Raw genomic sequence first — 27,465 nt, forward strand, 5'->3', positions numbered from 1 at the left:
TAGAAAGTTTGTCAAAAACTCGTAATTGAAACTCGTTGTAATTTATATTCTTTGACATTTTTTAAACTGCTTTCTTTAAAAATAATAAGAAGAGATCTTCGAGAGTTCTTCCTGGAAAGAGGCTATTCTATACATCATCAGGAACTCGAAATACATTTCCAGGATGTCTTTTGCAATTTAAAAATCTATCTCACCAGCACACGACTCGATATATAGAGACGATTCGCTGATCCAAATCCGATGCAATCGGCGGCGCCTAATCTCCAAAATCTCCAGGTTTCGCTCGCGAGGAAGATGTATGCGAAATGCAAAAGGATAGGCGTTTAGAATATACGACGTAGTGCATCTTCGATTGCGGGATTTGAATCTTTTTGAAGTCCTATTTGGATTTCAAATGCCGTAGACAGACCTGGGTAGACGCAGCTTGGCGTTTACTGTGGACTCGATCTCTTCATCTCTCAACCCTCTTCGCTCCACTCTCTTTTCTCTTTCCTTTCTCGCCATCATATTTCGCTATCGTGCATCGATGGGACAACCGTAGATCCGGTACACTCGCTCCTGCGTGCCCCCGATTTCGGATAAGCATAAAAGATTCGATCGATCGGGCGCAGTCAAGACCGTGCACAAATTGCACGACATTGTGTGCAACCGAAGGCGAATTTGAAAGTTTTATACGGTATGATAAAGTGAGCGTACGCGCCGATATCTCTCGCCGTTCGCGTGGCTTAAAAAGGAACGAAAAAAATAAAAAAATAGTTTCACAGTCGGACGAATGCGATCGCTTCTCGTTTAACGCGAGAATCGGCGTGATATCGATGATGCATAAAACATTTCCATGCGGCCAGCGACCGGCGTGGAACGCACTTTCAAATTTTTTTTTCACTTTTATATATACCATTTTACTTTTATTCGACGTTATTCATGACGGTTTTAAATCTGGATGCTGGAATAATAATAATAATAATAATTGCAATTGTAAGGATAGTAATTTGACAGCAATATAAAATAAAGAAAAAATCAGTATAAGAAATTAAGCAAAGATGGGACTGCATAGATAATTGTACGGCTAAAGGAGCAATTAAAAATATTACAATCGTACACTGAAGGCTAAGTCATTGAAACGGATACTTCTTCAGGTCAGCTCAAGTTATTTCTTTTTCAAAGAGTACCTTGGCCTTTTACAGTTTTTCTGCATATTAATCGAAGAGTGCGCTTCATGATCCCAATATCCCTCATCGTGTCGAATTAACTCGTTGATGCAAGGGATGGAAAGAGGGAAAGAAAGAGCGATCTAATATTTCAACGCACGAGTGACACGATCGACGGTCCCCGTGTGATTCCCTCGGCGATCGTGACGATTTTTGACGGACCGTCGCGTTGTCGGGCAACGATTTGCAAATCGGCGCGTAGGGAAGAACGAAGCTAAGCGTACTTCGCGAGGGAATCGCGGTGGCGAGAGGGGACGAAGAAGAGGTTCGTACATGAGGAACGGTGGGATATGGTCGCGCCGGGTGCGACGGTCGAGCGCGCGGGCTTATAAGAGGGCAATAGAGGGGGGCGGTATTCGCGGCGGCGGCGGCGGCGACGGCGGCAGCGGCAGCGACGGCGACGGCGACAGCGGTGGCGGTGACGGAAAGGGTTGGGAGCGGCGGGGAATAACGAGGGAGGAGGTGGGCAGAGGGAGGAAAGGGGAGCATTTGTTGGCGGCGGGTGTAGATATACGTTCGGCTACAACGCGAGTGCGTAAGATACTACGGGAGAGAAGAGACGGAGAAAGAGAGCAGTTCGCGCGAAGGAGGGAGATGGCAAAGTAGCAGTGAGGATAGAGGGAGAGAGAGGGAGGGAGGGGGAAGAAGAAAGAAGAAGTAGAGAGGATAAGGCCTCCACCTCGGACATATATGCGGTGAGAATTCGCGCCTCCTGTCTCAGTGCTTGACAGGCCGGCAAGCTCTTAGGATCCATTGGGTTTCTACCAGTCCGTCACATCGCTGCCCCTCGCACACGATCACCCTCTTCGTCACCTGATTTTTTTTCGGGACTTGGACTGGATATATTAGTGGTGATTGGTATTCGCAGATCCGAGGGTAATTAGCGTGAGAGACTGGTATCCGCAACAATAGCATACCTGGTGGTGCCGGCCTAGTCAGAGTACCGAAAGTGTAACATTGCGAACAGGAAAAGAGGCGAATAGTCGCGCGACACGAGTGAGGGACATAGAATTTATTCTATCAAAGATTGAGGTAATCAGATCAGATTTCGCATGATGACGTCTAAAGCCGATGAACTGACAAGAAACAGGATCTGTCACTGAACGATCACGCGGTGTCTTGGACCGAGATAACAAGCTGGTGCTGAAGATCATGAAGATACACCAAGTCATATGATCTCCAGACTATCCAGGACACTTTACACAAAATCTCGACGAGATATTCTAAAGTGCCTTGTGATTTTTTCTCTCTTTCTCTCTCTCTCTTTCCCTCTCACTCTCTCTTTCTCTTTCTCTCTCTCGCAGTGATTGGTGTGCGTGAGAACGGATTGGTGAACACCATAAAAAGTGGAGCAAATCGCTCGAAAAATATCTGAATATCTTTTTGACCACATTTTCTGCATAAGCCGAAAAGATTTGTTTCGTTGTCAAAAATTCATAAAGTTCCGAGTTAATAACTTCGCGACGTAAGAAGGAAGAAAGCGAAACTGGATTGCGATCGTGGTCGAGGCCGGTCGCCTTCTTACGGCGGAGCATCGTCTTCAGGGCACGGTGACGATCTCCACGATAAGGGGACCAGGAAGTTTGTGCAAGAGAAGAACATATGGTTGCGCAAGTTCAGGAAGAAGTTACAGAAGACGTTACGACAAGGAAAAAGACTTTTTTTCGTAAAGATAGCCGGAGATACGTAGAAAGAAGTAAACATAAATAGAAAGGAAAATTTATAAGGATCGAAGATCAACGACTTCATTATCGAAAAGAAAACAAAATTACGAGAAAATCTAAGACCCGCAGAAAAGATAAAACAAATTCGAGGAGAACGAGCAATGATGCTATCGATCATCTGATCATTCCTGTCGTGACGAAGGCCGATCGTAGTTGATTCAACCAAGGGCGACCTTGAACAAAATGGTCACGAGGGCGCTGCTATTACTCTCGCTGGTCCTCCTCGGTGCCTTCGACGCCCCCGGCATCGAGAGAACCCATGTTCGGCACTTGGCGATGGCCGGTAATGCTTGCAACGCCTGCAGGATGCACGAGGAGATCCGCGCGCTCAGTCTGGAGGCTATCAAAGAACAGATCCTGAATAAACTCGGTTTGAAACAGGCGCCTAACATGACGGGTCGGGCGCTACCAAGAATCCCACCGATCTCGAAACTGATGGACATGTACGGGATGCAGGCTGATCAGCCACAACCACTCGAGCCTGGTATCACGCATCACGAAGAGATTGACGAGTACACCGCCAAAACGGAAAGCGTCTTTGCCTTGGCGCAACCACGTAAGTTTTTTTGCTCATTTTACATTCTTCGATAAATACAAAATATTCTGAAACTTTTCGAGACAAATAAATGTATAATAATAGTATAAGAAAATAAAATTCATATAATAGCATGTCATATTATTTTATAATTTTTCTTTCTATATTTATTAAAAGATATATAATTTGTCTGAATTTTCTGAGCATGTATTGTTATGTTTAATTATTATTTTAAATTTTTTAATCATATTTTTTCAACATTATTAATATGTTTTATTCGTATATAATTTTAAATATTTTTATTTGATTTTCTGAAACTTATTCTTATTTATATTTTTACGAGAAAAATATTAATACGAGTTTGATTAATTTTTTCTCAAGTTTATTCAAGATCTCTAACTAGATGTATCATTAATATGTAAATTTTACATGCAAAAATATTAATTTAATTACAATAATTTAATTTAATTAATTATTAATTAATTTAATTATTTAATTTATCAATTACAAAAATATTTGAGTTCTTATGGCATATATTATAAATCTAAAAATAAATAGAAAAAAATTCTAATTTTAAAATTTATCATCAGGAATATCATATTGTACACAGTAGTAAATTAATATGCACAAGATATGACGTATGTGATATAACATATGTAAATTACAAATCTTTTGCAATGAATTATCAAATACAATGTAAGTCGAGTTGCAATCATTTTTCTGCAAGATTTGATATACAAGTTGCAAAAACTCGTTGTATAACTTGGTAAAAGATAACATTATTCATGGCGCCAGGCTGCGGTAAGATCTTTATCGTCATTGCACAAAATAAGGTTTGTTCAAAGTTAATTACCACGAATGATAATATTTCATACACGACACCGATCATGTTTTCCTTGGCAAGTAAATTAACTTTAACGTTTCTCGGCAATCCATCCGATGTATACAAGGTGTTCATTTCCATTTTGTTTATTTTGTGACCAACTCATTTTTACAAAAAATGTCAAAAGAAGTTAATTTTATTTTCAAGGGGGATATATAAATGCGATAAATTTGACAGTGTCTTTTCATCCCCTTCGTCGGGATAATTTCCATTTCAAAAATCTTAAATGAAAATAAGGATTTAGTGATTTTAAAGATTCTCTGTACAATCGATTCTCTTTTGATTCTCTGTACAATCGTGTTTTTTTTTAATTTGATTTTTAAATTTTTCAAGAAATCATACTTGAAAATTTTAGATACAAAAAACTTATAATTAACAAATATACAATTTAGACTATAGTTTATTTACTTTACAGTTTCTTTTATTATATAAATGTACAAAATATTCTTCGTTATTCACTAAATAATAATAAAGATAAATCTCAAATTCTAAACGAACATGTTCGAAAGTATTTGTGCGAATAATTACATTCCCGTACAATACTTTGATACAAATTGTTCAGAATATCCAGTTAGGAGTTTTATAAATAACGAATTTTAACTATCCCTCCAGAAGTAATGCTAAATTTTCGCTTAACCTTTTTCTTTATGTTAAATCCTTTTCTCTTAATCTTTCGAATATAACAGTGTGTTATATTTGCATTATCACTTCAACAATAATTAAATTATCAATTTTCATAGAAATAGATTGATAAAAGAGAAGCTATATCAAGCCTTTAAAATTTCCAAATATAATTCATCTAGACTTTTTTCTGTGGGAATTAAAATTTGCTGTTTATAAAACTCCATATGGAAAATATGATATGCATCAAAGAAATATAAAGCTATTTTAGCAGATACCTTCTAAAATATTTTAAAATTTAAAATTTGAGAATTGTTTTTATTATTATTTAGCAAACAACAGAGAACATTTTGGACATTTGCAATAAATGAAACTGTAAAGTAAATAAATTATATTCTAAACTGTATATTTCAAATTGTTTATAATTATTTTTAAAAGATTTTTCTGAGATGTTTAAAACTTTCAAATGCAATTTTTCGAAAAATATCTACTTAAATTTAAAAAAAATAAATAAAGAGAGTTAAAGAGAGTCAAAAAAAACCTTCAAAGTAATGTGCCACTTTATCCCTATTCTCATTTAAGATTTTTGAAGAGGTAACCCCCAACAAAGGAGATCGAGTGATACCGTTAAATTTATCGCACTTACGTCCTTCTTAAAAATAATAATGATCTTTTTGGCATTTTTGGCAAAAATTAGTGATTATTAAATATGGTGGAAATTTTAAATGAACACCCTGTATATATTGTAGATGCATTGTATTGCATCGTATCATCATTGCTAACGCGAGTATCATGTAACTTTATATATATATATATATATATATATATATATATATATATATATTACACGTGCACAAATATATATATATATTTGTGCACAAATATACATATACATATAAATATACATATACAAATATACAAATATATATATATATTTGTGCACGTGTGTAATAATGAAGTAATAATTATGTAACTGGCTCTTACATATATGGATATACATATATATATATATATATATATATATATATATATATATATATATATATATATTGTTTTATTCAACAATTCGTACTTGCTACAAGAAAATCATCTTTAAAACAAAAAAAATTTAGTATAAATCTTTGTGAAATATAAATGAATAAAAATCGATTAAAATAAAAAATTTAATTTTATAAAATTAAATATACAATCCTTGAAATTAAAGATGATTTTTAAAATATTTGTATTTCCTTTTTCACATTTATATTTTTTTATTTTTTATATCATTTAGTTTTATGATTTAATGTAATATAGAAGATAATTTAATTTCTTATATCTTGATCTCAAATAAAGATTTTTAAATTTTTTATTTTGATATTCTTTGGTATGTAGCAATCAAAATGAATAGATAGCTTTCGCGAGATGAATATATCTGACATTTTAAATAAACATGTAAAACTTATTGATTAGTTGAAAACTTATTTGATTAATTTTAAAGATTAGAGCTTAAAAACTAATTTTGTTTTAATTCTTTATTTTTTGTCAGTAGAGTTTCCGTAACCGAATAATTTGTTTTCTAAAACATCAATTTACTCTTATTAATGTGTTTTTTAAGTGCTTCATATTAATGCATTTAAATAATTAATGCTGATTAAAATTGAACTCTTTACTCGTTGATAGTGTAATTTTAGGCTTTCTTTGATTTTTGATGCATCTTCTAACAATTTAAAATTTGATCTCACTTTGTCGCTTTAAGAGTTTTCGCAAGGCGATAATAGGCCTTATCGAGGCTCCGACCTCTCTCTCTCTCCCCTAGTCCCTATATATGTAATACCTTACACTAGGTGTCCCAGAATTCGTGCATTTCGAATCTTGCGGCAATTTATCTCAGCTTTTGTGAATAATTTCTTGTTAATAATTTCTTGTAAGAATTAATTGCAAGAATTAATTGGGAAACTACCATTTGATAAATTTATAACATACAATATAAATATAAATATTTTAATTTTTAATTAAAATTCACAATTCTAATAAAAAAATTGGAAAGTTGACGAATAATTTACAAAAGAATATGTGTACAAGTACTATACTAAAAAGAATTGGAAATGTTAAAATTCATAGACCTCATTTGACGACTAGTAAAAGCTTCAGAACATTGCGTGTTTTCGGGGACACCCCGTATGCATTCCGTATATAATATACACTTGTTAAGGAGCAGAAGGAGCTCCAAGCGCTGTCCGTCGCCGCACGAGTCCCTCAGGCGAAAGTGCCTTCGAGCCACTTGCCACTAAGCACGTAATAGTGGTGGTAGGACCGCAACCCGCTATTAGGGCCTCTGTGTATATTCGCAAAAAACAAAAAAAAAAGAAAAAAACAAAGAAAAGAAACAAAATAAGATCAACGACCTGCTTAGGAGCAAAGAAACCGATCGGTCTTTAGTTATCGGGTTCGATGCAAAATTTGAATCTTATTAGCGTAATTTTTGTAAGCCTTCCATGCGTATCTATCTCAACGACGGCAAGTTTGACAGAATTTACCGGCGCATTGAGTACCATATTGTGAACGATTATCGCGTATCGCGTGATTATGGACACTGGCATTCCGATATAAGCGTTGCCATTTGTTATTATCGCTTCAATTATAGCTTTATTTTGCAGTACTGCAATCGAAATACATGAGACAGCCCAAACTCGAGATTTTTGCAATGCATTGCACATTGCCGTCGCATCAGGTGGGTCACTAATTACGATTGCTCGAAGGCTGTTCCTTGTAATCATGATGAAACGTTACTACCTCAGTTTATATTTGGAGATAAATTACAGAGAGGTAAATAAGCTGGAAAATTTTTTACCAATTCAACACAAATATCATGTCATTAAAATTAAAATAACTGTAATTGGAAATGTTACATTAATATTTTTTTATTATATAATATTATTTATTAAAATAATTAGTGACACATACATTGTAAGGCAAAAATGTTCGCATTTTGCACATAAAGTTATTATAAAGAAAATAAGAAAGCTTATAAAGATGTGTTTGCGAAAATTTATTTTTAGATATATTATTATATAGAGTCAAAAAGAAAATTAAAAAAGAGAAAAGATGTGGCTTCAAAAAATGTTCAATTTAAGTTATTTAAATTATTCAATATATTAATTTCGTAAAAAAAGGAGATGATATATAAATCATAGCCTTTTGTCTATAAATCACATTTGTTTATAAATAATTTAATTTATAAATTTATAATTAATACATTGCATTCTAAACTCCTCCTAAATCATCGTATCTTCATTAAAGTGTGTCAATCAATGTCATTTACTTCTTAAATTAATCTTGCCATGATAGAAAATAAGTTTGCATACATATATGTAGCATTATGCAGATAACGAACAAGATGATGCGCGAAAACGAGAGTTCGAAAGTTACGCCACTGTCTGGCATTATCGGTGAGATTAATAACCGGAACGATTTAAGAAGAAAAAAATAACGAATATATATTTAACTGGATGGTACTTTTTACGGACAGTGCATGAGTACCGTGCGTAAAACTACATCCAATAACAATTAAGTTTCGATACCGGCTCTGTCAAATTTAAACAGAAAATGACATCAAAAAAGTACTAAAAAAAAGAATGACTGACGGGTATCATATTCGCGACGGGTTATCATCAATGACCTCTTGTTTCTTCTGTTCGAGCATCTCGATCCCGCTGCAGGGAACGATCTTTGGAAGTACATTCGTGCGAATTTCCTTCCTTCATGAATCTTGCCGAGTCTTTTCTATACTCATTTCCATTACTTTGCGATTACATCAGTCGTCGTCTTATTTTTAAATGACAAAATGTTCTACATTCTTTTTACATTTTGTCTTCTAAATTTTTTATAGTTATCTATAAAGTATATTAGAATTTTCTATATTTTTTATAATTTTATAATTTAATAATTATTTATATATTTATATATTAATTTAATAATTACTATATTTTATAATTTAATTATTATTTTATAATTTAATAATTAATTTAATAATTTTTTATAAACATGCTGATTAATTTTGTTATTTAATTAATTATCCGATAATAAATTAAAAAAAGCTTGAGAATTTTTCTTATTTTATATTTATTTCGTATTTATTTTCGAAATCTAAATAACTGGGAAGGTCGACTGCCACCCATAAATATTTTTGAGATTCATTACTATATTCGCATCTAACTTTTGTACCTAATGCTATCATTGTTTTCATATTTTGCACAAATCTCTTGTACACAGATGCACATATGAATTGTTTTATTTATGTTACTTTAACCTTGAATTTTCATATCTTTATTTCTTGTTTTCAAAGCATTTGCATATCATTTATTATTTATGCATGTCGCATTTGTACTTTCTCTCTCATCTATCGCTGTTTTATTCAATTTTTGTCGTAATCTTTTCCTTGTTTTATCTTTACTACTTTTCGACCGCTTCTTATTTACAATTTTTTTACTAATTATTTACTCTATGTGCCCGATATGATTTCTGACTTCTATTTCTTGTTCTACTTTTGAAAACGCATATGCCTCTTACATTACCTTTTTGTATTATCGTTCTCTTTCTGTCCTTTTTTTTTGAATCGATCTTCATCAATTCTTTTTCTACATCGATTTTCTATAATTTTCACGTATCATTCTTTCTATATCTTGATATCTTCTTCAACGAAATAATCGATAGTTTTTTATTCGACATTTATTCGACATCAAGAGATCAAATAATCTTGATCGTTTCTTGCTGCAAGTCAATCAGATTGTAAGTACACAGACGTACGTACACATATGTGTGCACCATATGATTATATCGATAAATCATTTGTTCATGTCAAATGCAAATCAACACTTTAAGGCAATTTGAAAAGTCCTAATAATTGAAGAAATGTTTTTCATTAATTGCAAAGAAAGAGAGGAGGAGAGAAAGAAAAAAAAGATAGTGTTTTTATAATACACTCCTTTAAAATTTAAATTGATATTTTAAGGGAAAGCTTAAATTTTCAAAAAAAGTTTGTGATAAAAAAATCGTAAATCCAAGTTGTGTAATGTGCAAATTTTTCTAGAATCTATTGCAATTAACAATTGAATATTAAAACTTTATCAACGAACCACAGACTGAATAATTCGTCACGATAAACACTGAGTTGTCTCTTTGTGGTCATCGCCGCGTAACCCCGATAACGTATACAAAATTATGCCCATAAGAAATATTACCACGCATGTTAATTCGATATTTACTGCACACACGATTGATTAACTATCTTTTAAATATTTTTCTTGACAACGTATATTAAGATGATAGTGGATTAATTAAATGTATAAAAAATTTCAATGATGAAATATGTTGTCCTATGCAGATAAAATTAATAGATTTCAATGCCATAATTAACAGACTTTTTTTCAGAATCTTTTTTAAGAAGACTATCACATAACATTCAACTTTTATCATCGAAATTAAAATGATAATTTCTCTGTGCAAAAAGAACGAAGAGTATTCCGGATCATGCTCAACACATTAGTGTTCCGTTATTACAATTTAACCGTAAAGACTTCAATCGATATAAGGTAGTCCGGATATGTACTGATTATGTTAGATTAAATTGATTATGTTAGATAATAATTATTAATTTATTTTTATAAAAAAAATCAAAAAATTCTTTTTTAAAATATATTATTAATAGAGAAGATTCTTGTTTAATATTTTTATCATATAAAATACGAAACGTGAATACACTAATAAGCTTTGTAAATTTGAAATAAAGACTAGTGTTCTCTTTAAAGTTAAGTATGAATGTTAAGTATATTCTTTTTTTTATGTTCTTCTTCTGTCCTTCCTCTCCCTCCTTTTTTTCTTTCTAATACTGTGATCGCCAATACTTGCGAATGCATACGTGCGTAAACGACGAACCGGCCTCCAATGAAGGTCATGGCTGGTGCAGCCTAGGTCAGGCCCATCTCCCATTATCGCGTTAAAGCTGTCTGTATATGACTGGCGGTTGTTAAGACCACATTATGTTGAGACAGAGCCTAGTCCATGACGTAGCGCCCGGAGCTACTTTCTAGGACAGCAATTTATTCTAGTCAGCTGGAGCGATGATTATTCAAAGCGGTCGGCGCAACTTGAAAAAGACAATATGTAGCAAAGGATAATTATGAAAAAAATTAAAGATATAGAATAAAATTTAAATATTTGTATAGATGTCCAACAATATAATTATTGTCCTGTTGCTTAATTCGCATATTCCCTAAAATTGTATTATCGAGTTATATAAAGAAATTTTCATTTTATGTTTTACATAACTTGTTTACATAACTTGTTATACAATTTAATACATTTTTCTTCAATATTTATTATACATCATCGACACGTACTGTCCGAAAATCGATTTGTTACAGAGAAAGAATGGAAATACAATAAAAATTAATTTGCATATTATTACATAACATATGTCATCCGTAAATTTTTTTTCTATTTTTACTTTTAGTAAGCAAAAAATTTCAAGATATTTATGTATAAAAACTTAATTTTACATGCTCACATTTTTTAATTATGAAAATTTACACACACACACACACACACACACACACACACACACACACACACACATACATACATATATATAAATTTAATTATAAAAAAGATAATACATATCTATATTTACTGTGCGTGTATCTATATTTATATATTCAGATTGTTGCAACAGTTCTCCACGTGGATTCAAAATGAAATTTGTGACTTTTTATTTTAATTGTCAATAGCGATATACATAGCATGATATAAAATGCTTATATAAACGTCGGATTTATCATCATTATTGTTTCTACTTTTATTTTTATTTAAGTGTGTAACAACGCGCTTGCATTTCGATAATTAATCAAGGGCATGACCGTTGCCATAATTAAAAATTATTTAAAAACGCTCCAGACAACGTTCTAAAATATTCTTTTTCCTCTGCTTGTTTTTACAATACATATCTGCAAAAGATTTCCACGAATTATATTAATATTACTAATATTACAATATGATGCATTCTTTCAATATATGATTACATATACTATATATATATATATATATATATATATATATATATATATATATATATATACTTTAAAAACGACTTTATATTTTTCTAAAACTTTTTTTATATTAAAATAAACTAAACATTTTCTGACAAAATAAATTTTTAAAAATTAAATCTCTTATAATACCTATCTATTAAATGTACATGTATTTTTTTAAATTTATTAACATATCTTAGAATAAAAATATATGATTTTATGATTCTGTGATATTTTATATATCTATCATAAAAGATTATAGAAAATTATATTATATATAAAACCATTAAACCTTATTTAGAAAATGAGTTTTTTTAAATTAAATACATAGCTTTGTACATATCATATTATTATACATACTGTACTAATATTTTTCTAAGAGATATACAAAAGCAAATGCAAAATTTAACAGAGTTTTAGGATAGATAAAAAGCTTGATTATTTATGTATTTTTCATTTATCTTCCTGTTATTCCTCAATTATCATTCTATACTGTTCTTAAATGAATTCATCTCAACGAAATTAGCAAATCTGAAATAGATATATATCCGAAATTAGCAAATCTGAAATAGATATATATCCGATAAATAAGGATATTCCCAAAGATAATTGCGGTTAGCATACTCGCAGACAGGCGATAGTGGTTCCCATTCGCTTCGTACTTTAGCTTCTTTCGTTCTGGAATATTGATATAGATCACCTGACATTTCTCATAGAAGAAATCTTCGATAGAGTTAGAAATTGATAATTTTGATGAGTTTATCTCGATAACATAAAGTAAAACGTGTTGTCATAACAGTTAAAGTATAACAATCGAAATAAGACATATCTTTTCCTATCATATTTAATTTAAAAATAATTATACTAAAGTTTCAAAGATTGTTAAAACAATTTCACTCTTATTCTTATTATATATAATCTAGAGTAGAGACAGAGTCTTTACTATTGTCTGATAGAAGATATAGTGATTATATATATATATATATATACATATATATATATATATATATATATATATATATATATATATAATAAGAATCTAAGTAATCTTTGCAGGAAAAATAAATTTATCGTGTTCCAAGTTTCATGTAAACAAATATTAAAAGTACATATGTATCGTCGCACGCCAAGTATATTTAAAGGCTACTATTGGTTGCGTAACAATTCAACGCATTTAAAACGCTAATATACGATATTGGATTAAATTTGATTGTACATAGATCGCTCGGACGTTATTTGAAATATTATCAAGATTTTATATTAGATTAGTGTAACATTATAAATTAAAATAAGTGGCAGAAGAAAGTATGATCTAAAATGTGTGATTAAAATGTTTTTTATTTTTATAGAGAAAAATTTTGAGACATGCGAATGTATTTAAAATTTTTAATGAATCTTTACTTCCTTAAGTATATCGATATTGAATAAAGATTTAATAAATGGTGATCATAAAATTTGTAAACTCATATCATATAAAATTTAAGCCTTTACCTTAATCTTTAAATTCATCGTGATATACATAATTTTTTTATTCTCGTATCAATTGTGAAGGTGAATTTTTATTATTAAAAATATTTCTTTATTTGAGTAAGAGTTTGTAAGAGAAGAGCGCATATGTTTGAGAATTAATGTAATTCGAGGAAAAACACGGAAAAATTATGATTACTTCAATAATAATCGGAATACTCGTGTATGATTTCCTTCGTGAGAACTTTTGTTATCCGACAGATTTACTTGGACACGAATAAAAAAGCAATCGGGGTACAAGTACAGGCGTTTTCTTCCACTTTTTCCGCCCCCTAGCGCACTTGGCAGGTCTCTCCTCCCTTCATAAGAAGGGGACGCGAGCGCATAAACACACGCGAGGCGCGTAGGCAGACCCTTTCGCGGGAAAAGAGGTAGCTGGAAACAGACCAAGAGCAAAAGAGAGAAAGGATATAAGGAGTGACAGAAAAAGAGAGAGAGAGGGAACCAGTACGCGTGACCTAAATGCGAATTTTATCGAGTTACGCTGTTATACTGTCGAAGTGCAGTCGCGCGCAATTGCGGGCGACCCGCGTCACGCGATGCAGATTATTCGGAGAGACGGCAGTTTTTATGTCCGATCTCGCCCCGGAAGAGGTAATCCCTCGGAAGATCGTGTTTTACGGGGGTGCGTTAAGAACGAGCGGGCGCGTTCGCTCCGCCACCGGAAAAAAACTATAAGTACCTGTAGGTATAGTAAATGCTCTTTCTCCCTCCCTCTTCTTTCTTCCACAGGAAATTACTTAGAATTATCATCGATCGTGTTCAACGCGATTCTCGGTAATTACTTAACGCGAGTACGATAAATCTGGCGCTCGCGCGGATTTCCATGCGAACAGGATGAAACTTTTTAACAGAGGCGTCACCGAGACGATTCGATGCAAATTGTATAAAGTTGCTGAAGAGATAAACGCGGTCGCAAGTGTGACTTTGATCAAATCGATTATGTTCGAAAAAGAAATAAAAATTATTATTTTTAAAACATATAAATGTTCTCAAATTGTAGCACTCGAATTTTACGTATTAATTTCTTCCTCGTATATCTTAAGAACGCAAAAATGGATTATAAAACTAAAAATAATAATTTATTTACTTAAATAAATTAAATAAAATTTATTATTAAATTAAATAATAATTTATTTAATTTATTTATTAATAATTATTTATTTTAAAAAGCGATATAATATAAATTTATATAGATATGATAAAAAAAAATAACGCTTACATTTTTTAATATACCTGCCAGTGCAATATCGATAGAAGTATACAATACATTTCGATGCGATTAGATACAGATTAACTTCTGGAAATTTAATGGCAAGATCTGTCGCACAGAACTGCACGTTGCGTCTTCAAGCGAAACAGCTGATGTCGCAATGAACTTGCGGTTTCTATCGAACGCGAATGCGTTCTCCACGCGACAAATCCGGGAAGGGTCGTTCACCCCCGCGCCCTACGTGGGCTCGCAGGATCATTAGTGCAATTAGGTATTCCCAAGACGTAGTCAGAGGGCACGTTATCGAGCGGCTGTAGGCGCAACGAGACGGTATAGGGGATGGGATGAGACGGGACGGAGATACGACATTGCGTTACAACATTAATTTCGGGGTTCAACGCTCCTGGCGAGCGGCTAGGTGTGCGTAGAGACAGACGTTTTCGTCTAGACACACGCAAAGCCCTCCTCTCGCCAACTGCCCTCGGCTGTTTAGCTCGAATTGGATGTGTAAGTCGACATCTCTCCTTCGCGAAAACCCCTTCCTTTCGACGCAAATAAGTGATCCCGTCGCGAAATTAAATCAATTAAAGGGAAGAATGCGTGCGTCGAGTACGCATGGCATGTAAATTATATTTAATATCATGTAATTTTTATACTTACAATTAGTATATTTACGTATATTATTGCTTACTTTGATGAACAGATTTATCTTCAATCGAGGATCTTGTACAATAGAGGATTACTGTAAAACCTTGTAAGAGAGAGAGAGAGAAGTTCGCGCGAATGTACGACTATATTTTTCCCGTCTTGTCTCAAGGCCGAAGCTATGCCACTTTTGCATCCTCGTGCGACACTACCTTCCGCTGATGCCTTTTCGTTCCTTCCCGTTGCTCGTCTTCGTGCTTGAAGGTCGGACAAAGGGAGGCACCATAACGACACACCACGCCGGCATCGGCTGAAAAAAAAACGGAAAGAAAGACCGTCAGGACGCGGGAAAGATGGCTTATTTTCGTCCAGACGAGGCTACAGACCGTCTGGCGCGAGAGGTTTCGAGCTATATTTAAAATCGCGAGCGAAAAAAAAAAGCGCCCTTCGTCTAAAAAGTCGCGAGTTGCGCGAAGATGACGCGCATCTTTACCATAATGCCGCTCCAATTTTGATATAGAGAGATTTTTAATTCGCTGTGTATTTCTTCGGAAAAAATATTGAAAAAAAATAAAAACGAGATCATTTTTTGCGGTGCAATGAAAGTCAATTATTTATCGAATCCTCAATAAATATCTGTAAATAATTGCAACAAGATGAAACCAAAAATGTTTGAACGATCTAATTTGATTATACACATATTCTTTATCTCGCTAATTATATTTTTTTTACGACCCTCTCTAATTCTCCCGTATAATAATCTACTTGCATAATATACGTGTGTATATTATTGTGTAATAATTAAAAAATATAATTTTTACTTATATTTATTTATCTTTAAATTGAAAGTTATACCACGTGTACAATAGCTCATTCATCGTCTTTACACTCATCATCATCCTCTACGGTTTAAAAATTTTTCACGTATCAACGTTGAAAAATTTTTCGCTTAGCAAATTGTAAATTTTAATTGGATAATTGTAAATTTTCGCGAAAACGCGTTTACATTTGGAATTGCATATGAAGAAACGTGACGCGACCGATGCGTGTGCCGCGTAGACACAAATAAATGCGCGTCGTAAATGTGACAGTTGTCGGCAGTTGCAGGCAGGGGTGGGAAAGGTAAACGACAAAAAGAAGGATGAGCGCGGGATGAAAACAATAAAGCCAAAGCATTAAGTACATCGTGCTTCAGCGCTTAGGATAAATATAGATTTTAGCGAACGCGGAGGTCACTCGCATTGCACATGGCAGAACAAACGTAGAAAGACTTTCTGTCGCCGCCGCTCGATACGCAGCTCGAAACTTCGACGACGAGTAGAGTCAAAATGTTCTTGCTTTTCTACCATGTTCTCCGTAGATTCTCGTATGTCTGTAGTCGATTGGCGAAACAACGTATGACATGTGAAGAGAATAATTTAGAACGGAATTATTGATTTTGATTGTCAAACATCTATACATTCTTTACATATTAATACTCCATTTTTTATACAATATTTATATGCGTTTCCGATTTAATCGATATCTTTACTTGGGAGCCGCTCGAATAGTTTGTGAAAGCAAATAATGCCTAATCTCTGCCAATTATAATTTATCGCTCATTATTTAACGACTATCGGCCTATTCGCATAATAGTCGCTGAGTCTTGCGGAAATGAACGCGCGATCGCACTTTTGCCGACACGCGTCGCGTCGTAGAATCGCGTAGAATAAGCGGGAAAGCAAGACAGGAGAACCCGTTGAAACGATGGGTGGAAATCATGGAAAACAACGATGATACCGCGGTGTCGTGGCCCTGCCTATAAATAAAGCGAAGAAATAATTGATATGGAACGACCTCCTACCATTTACGACGCATGGTCTCCCTCCTCGTCTGCCCGGTGCATCCCCGAGAGATGCACTTTTCGCCGCTATCGGCAGCTTCTTCTTTCGTTCCCCGGCTACGTCGCTAATGTAAGGGCGGCGACGACGTTTAAAAATATCACGCGACAAATTGTCGCGCGTGTTCTCGTAGACTTTGGATGATCGGACGTTCTCGGTGAAAACAGCCCCATTATTTATCCCCTTCCTCATTTCATTTCATCACGCTTTTTATTTCGAATATTGCATTATAATACTTTTCAAAAATAGATAATAAACATGTGTATGAGAGGATCTTGAAAACGATGATGTAAAATGACTTTTTGAAAACTCCATGAATTTAATTTTCGCTCTAGGAAATGCTTTCTGCGAATTTTTGTTCGACTTATACGAGACAAAAAGAAAATTATGTGCGAGACTTGAGGAAATTCTGCCGTAAACTTTTAGCGATAAAATTTCCGATAATGTAATCTAAATCCAAGACGTAGTAATTGGACGAACTGTTTGACACTTTATTAAATATGAAATTATCGTGACCGGGACGATTGCATATCGCTTTCTCCTCGAAAATATTTTGATTATATTACTATTATTTAGCTTTTGTTTTTTAATCAAATATAAGCTTGAGAATTCATCAATTTATGATTCACGTCCATAACAAATAATTGACGTGGAATCGGTTGAGTGGATTATACCAATCGTAGACATCAATACGTAAAAGGTTTTTCGACTGTCAAACTTTCTCTCGCCGACTTTCAACCGCGTAAAACGCGAAGGGCGCAGCGGGGAGGATACGTCCCGTAATCGTAAAGTTGACGTGATTAATAATAATTAGTTTTCGGAAGTAGACGGCGTGACGGGTATAGTGGCATCATGTAGATCTACGGTAGATGCGAGTCTGCGCGCGCGTCAGACGATCGTTGCACGGGACAGCTGACGGGTGACAGTGACAGTGACGGCGAATAAAAGCAAGACGAGGGTAGATCGCAGGGGGGAAGAGATGATAATCGAATTATTCGAATGTGCTCGAAAACGCGGAGAGCCACTTGGCGCAAGGTTAATCGCGGCGTCCGTCGCGGTTACTCTCATAAAACGTTAACGAAAATAAATCTCCTCCGCACGCGCGAGCGGGAAGCGTCACGCAATTTCGTCGAATTTTCATGCAAAATTGAGAAAAGTCGAAGTTGCGTGTCTCCAGCTCGTGCAACTCGTACATCGAATAATAAAAGACACCGGCGACATTCCATTCGAGGAATGCTTTGCTGTTACCAGTGTTGCGCTTAGATAACTTAAAATAATCTAGATACAGATTAGATAAATCGTATACTCATGTATCTCAGATAAAATAAAGATAATTCGGTTTGAATGTATCTAGATAAAAGATTTATTAGATAAATATTTTATCTAGATACTTTTAAGATAATATTTAAGACAATTTAGGATATATAAAAATAATACACTCGAGACAAAAAATTACAGAAAATAAGCATGTATTCATTTGACAATAATAACGAGTATAGGCCGTGTCCACAATGTCAATGTCGATCGACCAATGTGATTATGGCTACGTTCCACTTAACAATCGCAACGCTCGCAAAATTATCTTATCCTTGTTGTTCGCTAAAAGTTAAACGAAGACACATTATGTTTACGAGTGCCGCGATCATTAAGTAGAACGCTTTTAAATCCGTATTACACTATAGGTTGCGGGCTCGATTACGATTGAAATGTTGAAATTGACCGATTAGAGTAGCCGGCCGGTAAATTGCTATGGTTTGGAAAAATTGTACTCAGTGCACACTGATTACATTATCTGATGTGATTTAATAAAAGATATCACTTTTCTTATATCTGAGATACAGATAAAGATACCACAAACTTGAATTATATAGATAAAAGATAAAATAAACAATAATTGCATCTAGATGAAAATCTAGATAATTTTATCCAGATAACGGAAAACACTGGCTGTTACAATGTAAATGAATAAATATCCCGCACGAAAAAAATCTATTTATCTGCTTTTTTTTGCATCGCTTCTATAATATTTAAATAAATATTTATTAAGATAAACAGAAATGAATATTTATATATGAATACAATATAACAAACTACTTAAAATTACTTTATGCAGAATACTTAATAAATTTTCAATAAAAAGATACTATTCAAAAAATTCAATCATATTATGACGGATGAATTAATTTGAAAATATAAATATATTAATTGATTAATTAATTCCTATACAAATTATCACATTGACATGTATGTTATAAATGTATGTGTATATCTGTAAATATGTAAATATATAATCTCTCTGTGAACAAATTTTACTTTCATACACGGTTCGATTGATTTTCTCAATATATGATCATCTAAAACCATTTTCTTCTAAATCTTCCTCGAATTGCGTCGTGTCCCCTGACTCGAGAAACGTTACACGAGATTCATAAGTTTCACGGAAAATTTCTTACAGCCATCGGCGAGCGAGGAACCAGTCGAATACCAGGACGAGCGTGGCCGGCTTAGAAGATGCGCGCAAAGTCGCGTATCAATACGCGCCGAGTGCGCGTTGATTGATCGATCGGGAGAAAAACGTCGCTCGCTCTCGTATAACGGTACGATTTGAGGTGGCTCTACCCTTCGTGGAAGCGGTCGTCTTCACCGAGCGATGGCCTGAATAGAGTCTCTTACCGGTGTATATAAATCTGCCTGCTGTCGCGCCGCTTCTCTCTTTCTTCTTTTTTCCCCTTTTCGCGTTTCGATCGATCGATCCGCGCTTGATCGTTCTCCAGAAGAGAGATCCAAGATCGGGTTTAACGTCGGTCATCGGGGCAAATGTCGGACACACGTGCGTGTCACCGCGCTCGCGCGATCGACAAGAAACGACGGCCAGCTGAGTTCTCTCTTGCTGATTTATTGCCGATCCCTCGATCGCGGGTATTACAATCACGAGGAAATCCTGCGCGGGTATTTGTGAAGCGTTTTTGCGACACCACGACATACGTTGCGGTCAACGAGAGAAGAAGTTTCTAAATTGACGGATCCTCTTATTTTGAAAACCGGCCATATTCTTCAGGTTTTGTCGGTGTTTTATTCACGATCTGCTCGATCCCGATGCAATCGCGCCGCAACTCATCTCGATCTCATGAAAGCTAGGCGTAATGAATGAGACAAGCAAGAGGATATTGGAAGCAAAGATTTTGCAATCCGTTTGTGAAATAAAATCATATTAACTCGTTTAATGTTTCTCAATCTATCTTTTTATATAATAAGCACGAAGGAAATTATGGAAAAATTAAACTTTTTATAAATTAATTGTACAGAGCGAAAAAACCGCAGGATAAAAATTTGGAGCGATATTTCACCTTTAGTGGAATTATGGTAAATTGAATTACAAAATTTTATTTGTACAGAGAATTTTTGTGCGTTTTATCTCTTTGAATATTTCGTATATCGTAAAAAGTGTATGACCCGAAAGAGATTCCTCCTTAACTCCCTCGTGTCAATGATTATGTGTCAATGATTCACGAACTTCTGCAAATCCATGCAATTCCGAAGATGTATTCGTCAAGCAGAGAAAACACAACACGGATAATCAATTGCGAACATGTTTTTTATTTTATCTACAAGTATATCTACAAGTGTATTTGATAATATATGCCGATAATATAACATTGAAGAGTTCAAGTCATTAACAAAATTACGATTCTCAAGGAAACGCGCTTTACAACGTTAAATTGCTACCATCAGCATTCAGAAAAAAAAACATAAAATGTATGCTTCACTTGATCAATGAAGAAAATATCGCGATCGACGAAGTCGAAGGAAGTTTTTCGCAATATCTCCGCGATACACTTATTTTAAGAAGTACGCTCTTATATCGCGCACAGGCTGACATACGTGCGCATGCTTACATATGAGATTATTACATGTAATTTATGAGCTTTTTTATTCATAAAAAGACCAAATCGTGCGGAATAGTCGACATTACGTCGCCGTTATAAAGCCGATCAGAAAACATATTATCACGCATCAATTAACTTTCGTATTCGTCATGAGAAACAGTGTTTTCTAATAACGCCACTTTATCGCCGATGCTTTCGTCTGGTTATCGACCAATTAGAAATAATTATTCGCGCGCGTTATAGTCAACGCAATTTCCGTCAATGTAACGCGATGATCGATGCAAATCACCCATACCGCTTCTTCTACAATCTCTGTGTTTTTTATAAACTCTTCCTAGCGTTTATTGATCGTGTCATCATATGATTAATAAAATAAGGTAAACAGCATTTTCGAATTCTTAACTTTGTACTCCAATGCACTTGAAATAGCTTGATACGTAAATGATTATCGCGTTCATTTTCTATTCCGATAACCTCTACAGCAACTTAACTAAGTTGTCGTAACGTAGCTTATACTATGTAGCGATCTTTGGTATCACCGTGATACTTGATATTTTCGCGAACACAGATATATTTTGATATCTTTATCTTGCTGGAGATGAAATAAAAAAGAAATTCTAACGCACATCCGATTTGAAACTATTTTCTAACCATCGCAGAAATATGACAAGATATATTCTTGAGTTTTTAAATGATATGCATAAGAAAACAGCCACTCGAATATTTATTCAGACAGATTGTGATGCATTTAAACGTGAATCAAAAATTGTATTCGAAAATACTCCATCAGTTCGTATATATCAGCATATATATCTTCGTTTATACGTCAACGAAAATCAATACTGTTTTATTTTTTATTTTACCTCATTCATGATATCCAGTATTTATATGCAGATAGCACAAAGTGGTCATGAAGTCATTAAGCGCTGCAATGATACTATTTTATCGAGTACTATACTTTCGAGCATGTAGTATATCGACTACGTTGAGAATCTTTTCATTCACAAATAATAAATGATGCAATGCGAGATCCGATGGCGAATTCTCTACATTAAAAAAAAAAAAGAAGAAACCCGAAAAGACGCATTCATATATGGATTATTGGGAAAGAAATGACACTTTATCATCGCTAGCGTGTGTAGCGCATCAACAAGACTATCGACGAGACATTATATCTCCTATTTGGAATTTTCCGACATAATTTACGCGAACCATACACCCTAATGCATTTGTACTACGCAGCATAAATAATCATACTCGATTGAAAATTATAATATTGAGAAAAGCATTAGAAATAAAAACCTGAATATCAATGTGTGCAATTAGAAATCTTATGCAATTAATATTCTTATTCTAACAAGGAAGTGTCCCCCTCCGATTTTGATGAGCTTTTAATATGTTGTTTTCTAGACAAAAATAAGGGAGACGTATTTCTTTATGCCCATACGCGTGTCTAAGGGGTAAAACACCCCTTTGAAAAAAATCGGTTTTTTCCTTTCGAGATGAATATTTCAGAAACTATAAGAGATAGAAAAAAATTTTCAAATTAAAAGTTAAATGGCTTCAAGAATACTTTACAGCAATAATAAAAAAAATTTTGAAAAATTATTTTAACATTTTGAAAAATTAAAAAAATAAAAAAATTTTTTTTTAATTGTTGTAAAGTACTCTTGAAGCCATTTAACTTTTAATTTAAAAATTTTTTTCTATCTCTTATAGTTTCTGAAATATTTATCTCGAAAGAAAAAAACCGATTTTTTTCAAAAAGCTGTTTTACCCCCTAGACACGCGTATGGGCACGTATAAAAAAATACGTCTCCCTTATTTTTGTCTAGAAAACAACATATTAAAAGCTCATCAAAATCGGAGGGGGACACTTCCGTGCCCTCCCCCCACACACACACACACACGCACGCACGCTCGCACGCACGCACGCACACACACACGCACGCACGCACGCACACACGCCCACGCACACGCACACGCACACACACGCACACACACGCACACACACACATATATATACATATGATTGATGCGAGAGAGATAATTATTGTCTATTATGAGATTTATATATTATGTATTTCTTGTCTTTTTCAGATCAAAGGCTAAGGCATTCAAAGGGCAACTTAGACGTGCTGTACTTTAAATTCTCCGACAAAGTCATTCAGCATCGCGTTACTCAGGCAGAATTGTCCCTGTGGATATGGGGTGTGAATCAAGAAACCGCGGAGCTCGGCGAATCGATCGAAAGCCAGGATGCTGGTCCGGTAACGATCACGTTACAGAGGATTCTTCGGGGCGCAACCGAGACTGGCGGACCCTTACTAGGTCCACCTCTCACCACGAAGCACCCTCGACTGTTTGGACGACGGGGAGGTTGGATCACGATTGAGCTCAAACGAATGGTGGCCGAGTGGTTCAAACATCCCCGGGACAATCTCGGAGTGGCTTTGAAGATCATTGGATCCGGCGGGAATCATCGCAGGAATTCGGCCCGGTTAGTCGAGACCAACCCCGGTGCAGAATACGCACCGTATCTCGAGGTGCAGATGCAGGAACTCGATTCGCGAAGAAGCTCTAGAATCAAGAGAAACGTGGGACTCAATTGCGACGAGGCTAGTCAGGAGACTAGGTGTTGCCGGTATAAGCTAACAGTGGACTTTGAAAAATTCGGCTGGGATTGGATAATCGCACCGAAAAAGTGAGTACATTTTTGGTGATATTTTTCGATTTCCCTTTTTTTTTTTATCAAGATTCTTTAATCTTTAGAAAGATTTGCATCGGTCAATTATAAATCCTATTTCTTTAATACCGTTATTGATCTGCATATTTTGCGAGCAACGTTTTAAATATATTAACTACTTGTTTTCTGTTGTAAGATTGTTTTGTAAGATCGAGTCAAAGATCGGAATTAGGCAATCAGATTTAACGACAAATAAACAGAAAACGATTTACTAGAAATCCCTCTCTTTCTATCTTTATATTTTTTTATATATCGGAGATTATAATAAACTTCTTCATTTGAGTTATTAGATCGATGTATTTTATGCCCGTTTAGTAGAATATTCTGAAACGTATAATACTTCCACGAGAGCATATACATGTATATATATATATTCTGATTTGCAAAACGATTAATGCGTCGTTAGTTAAGCACGTACTCGTACAGATTTTTCTAGCGAAAGAAAATATTTGAGCTACACTTGGCTTCACTGCAGAAACTGTAGCTTTCTTGGCACGTAGAACAACTTTTACATCAACAATACTAAACGGTTATTACGCACGTTCAATCTAAAAATATCTCCTATTTACGCTCATTAATATTGCGCACATATGCATATTTTAAGTTAATTTGTTATAATGACATTAACGATGACACTGTAGAATGTAAAAGTAATGAATATAAAGTTGATTGTTTCCCTTCGCAATCTTTGTATACAAGTTTTAATTAAAATATACACTTCCGACTAGAGTTTGACGTGTACTTTTTTCAATAAAAATATATGTATCGGGAATTAATAAACTTTAAACTATAAGAATAAATTGTTGTACTACCTGTATCTGTATCACCGATATTTATTTTCAAGATGAAAAAAAGTGAGTTTTATCAACTTTATATTACTGATTATTTCAACGATTAAAATAATATTTTTTTATAAAATTAATACAAAAAATAATTAATAAAAAAAATAAATCTCAAGAAATCAAAATCAGTCTCTTAGCGATGAATAATGGAATGGTAGAATTTGCATTAACGATCGACTCCCTAAATCTTTGTCGCAGATACGATGCCAATTACTGCTCGGGTGACTGTCCGATGGCTTTTCTTCCGGCCTATCCCAATACGCATATCGTCAGCCTGGCAGAACCGCCGAATAATACCGGACCATGCTGCGCGCCTAGAAAATTGTCCGAGATCACGATGCTGTACTTCGACAATGAGTATCAGATCGTGTTCTCGCGACTACCGGGCATGGTAGTCGAGAAGTGTGGCTGCTCATAGTCCATCTACGAGTCAGACGGGATGACGAGAGCAACGTGGAGAGCCCCTTACGAAACAACGTCCCGCGATGCTCTCCTTCTGATCAATTCCGATAATCATCGTCGTTGTCCTCATCAATCGTCGTCAATTGTCGTCGCCGCGTTCTCGGCGATTCCTCATCCGATAGACTGAAAGTGCCTTGTTCGGAGAGTGGTCGCGTGATGCGGATCCCTTCGGAGCGCGAGACAGCAGAGACGTAAAATGTGCGGGTGGTGATTCGCGAGGATCTCCTCGAAGACTGTGCGCTGGATGCCAAGGAGGGACTCGTGTCGTCAGCGGCAGGTATCCCGATGGTGGTCCATGGCAAAGCGGATAGTTCCTAGAGTCACGGTATTATTTTTAAGACGCCGATACGTTTGCACCTGATCCATGTATACGACCTCGGGATTATGAATCTCCAAGACACGAATTTCCTATTCCTCGAAGGCAGGAGCGAGAGAGCCTGGGGTATTTATAATATTATGGATTTAAAAATTACTATATGTTTTCTATATTCGTAGAAGTTTAACACGGTGATAAGCAGTATAAAATTTTGAAATTTCCACTCTCACATCTCTCTCGCGAGACTTTTAATAAATTGCAGCAAAGAATATAATTCGATCATTTTCAACATGGCTAAATTGTGTTCAAAAAACATATTTTTGTCTCTTTTATTTCTTTATATCGAAAACAAAATACACACTAATTGAGATCGTCGACGATCGATGGAAACGTGTTGGCCAACAGATCTCGGTGTACAGTAAAATCGTTGTTTTTCTAATGGTTTTTCCTCTCCCTTTCCCCACCCCTTCGTCTTTCTATAATATATTATATATAGATATTATATATAATTTTTGTCATTATGATCGTTTTTTAGCAAATTGTGAGAGTGTGTGTGCGAGAGAGCGTTTCGAATTATGTAAATAAGTTGTAGCAAAAGAGTATGGTGTTGCTTCGCTGAGACTCCTGGATCCTGAAAGGATCTAATAAGGATGTTATTTGTATATCGGCGACTCTGTCCTTCGCTTTTCTAAAACGCGAGTATGGTTTTAAATAAATTGTAATTACACACACGACGCGATATCTGAAGTTTGAAATTCTTTGATACGGCGAAAATTGAAAATTTCGCAAAAATGTTTACGATCGCAAAAAATAAGTATTGAACATTTTTTTCTAGATAAATAAATATTATTCGCGCAACAAACGCGAAATTCTCATAACTTTCTTCATGACTTATTAAGTATTAATAGCTGCATTTTAATGAATCGGGAGATGCACTTATTAAGAAGGGATAACGACGTTTTTTTTACACGTATCCCTTCTTGTTTCACGCTTTACGTAATATTCAAGAATTGACAAGTATATTTTCGGACATGATAATTCCAAAGATTCCTTGATAAGCGTGAAATCCGATTAATTTTTATAGATTCATTAGGATCCGTCTTTGATCCTAATGAATGAAGGAAAGGATTAATGCTATAATATGTATAGACATATCTCTCTCCGACACTTAAACGATTCTAGTTATATGTAGCGAATGGAAAGCAGTAAAATTTCGATGAATTTAGGTCTTTGTATATACTCAATAAAAAATGCAATAATTGCGATAATGTGACATTTATCTGAACCTATAGCATCGAGAAGTAAAATTCTATTCTAATTTCAATCTTTGCCATATGGCAATTTTCAAAATCGTGCTAAAAATTTTTTTACGCTGTACGGAGTAACACTTAATTCCACGTTTTTTCCTCGGCTTCGAGTCAAGTGCACTGTAGTTACATTTGTTTGTAGTTACATTTTGTAAAATAGTATACGATATACGATCGACTTGCGCGCACCGTCCTTAAACTTTATGTGATTTTAATGGAAAAAAAAACATATACACGTACGAGTTTATAAAAAACTCTTTGCGATTTTTATATAAAGCAATTATTAGAATGTAAGAGAAAGCTCCTTGAAAAATCGATTCTTTTGTAACTCATCTCTTCCCTGTCCAGCTGTCCTCTATCATTTCATCCCTTTTTCTTCTTTCATCACTGTTGTTTTCCTTCGTCCACTATCCATTCTTTGTTTGTTTGTCAGTGTACCAATAATTAAAAAATAATATATATATATATATATAAATATATCTTTTCCAATATACATATGAACGAGGACGGCAAAAAATGCATACTTATATGTATAATGTGTACTTCCTAGATAATAGCATAGATAGAAAAATATTTATTCCATAAAATAAACGGTTTTTCGATGA

At 34.4% G+C, this 27,465-nt stretch overlaps 1 protein-coding gene across 1 annotated transcript; it reads left to right on the forward strand.

The window, feature by feature from the left end:
- Nucleotides 1-1,880: 1,880 nt before the first annotated feature.
- LOC145966750 (growth/differentiation factor 8) lies at nt 1,881-27,465 on the forward strand. Its single transcript, XM_083091082.1, has 3 exons — nt 1,881-3,488; nt 23,288-23,891; nt 24,974-27,465. The coding sequence occupies exons 1-3, from the start codon at nt 3,116-3,118 to the stop codon at nt 25,191-25,193; spliced, it is 1,197 nt and encodes a 398-aa protein (XP_082947208.1). The 5' UTR covers nt 1,881-3,115; the 3' UTR covers nt 25,194-27,465.

This window comes from Camponotus vicinus, unplaced genomic scaffold (genome assembly GCF_025532165.1).
Source record: "Camponotus vicinus isolate PSW18456_S1 unplaced genomic scaffold, iyCamVici1.0 SCAF_2, whole genome shotgun sequence".
NCBI classification, from domain to species: Eukaryota; Metazoa; Arthropoda; class Insecta; order Hymenoptera; family Formicidae; genus Camponotus; species Camponotus vicinus.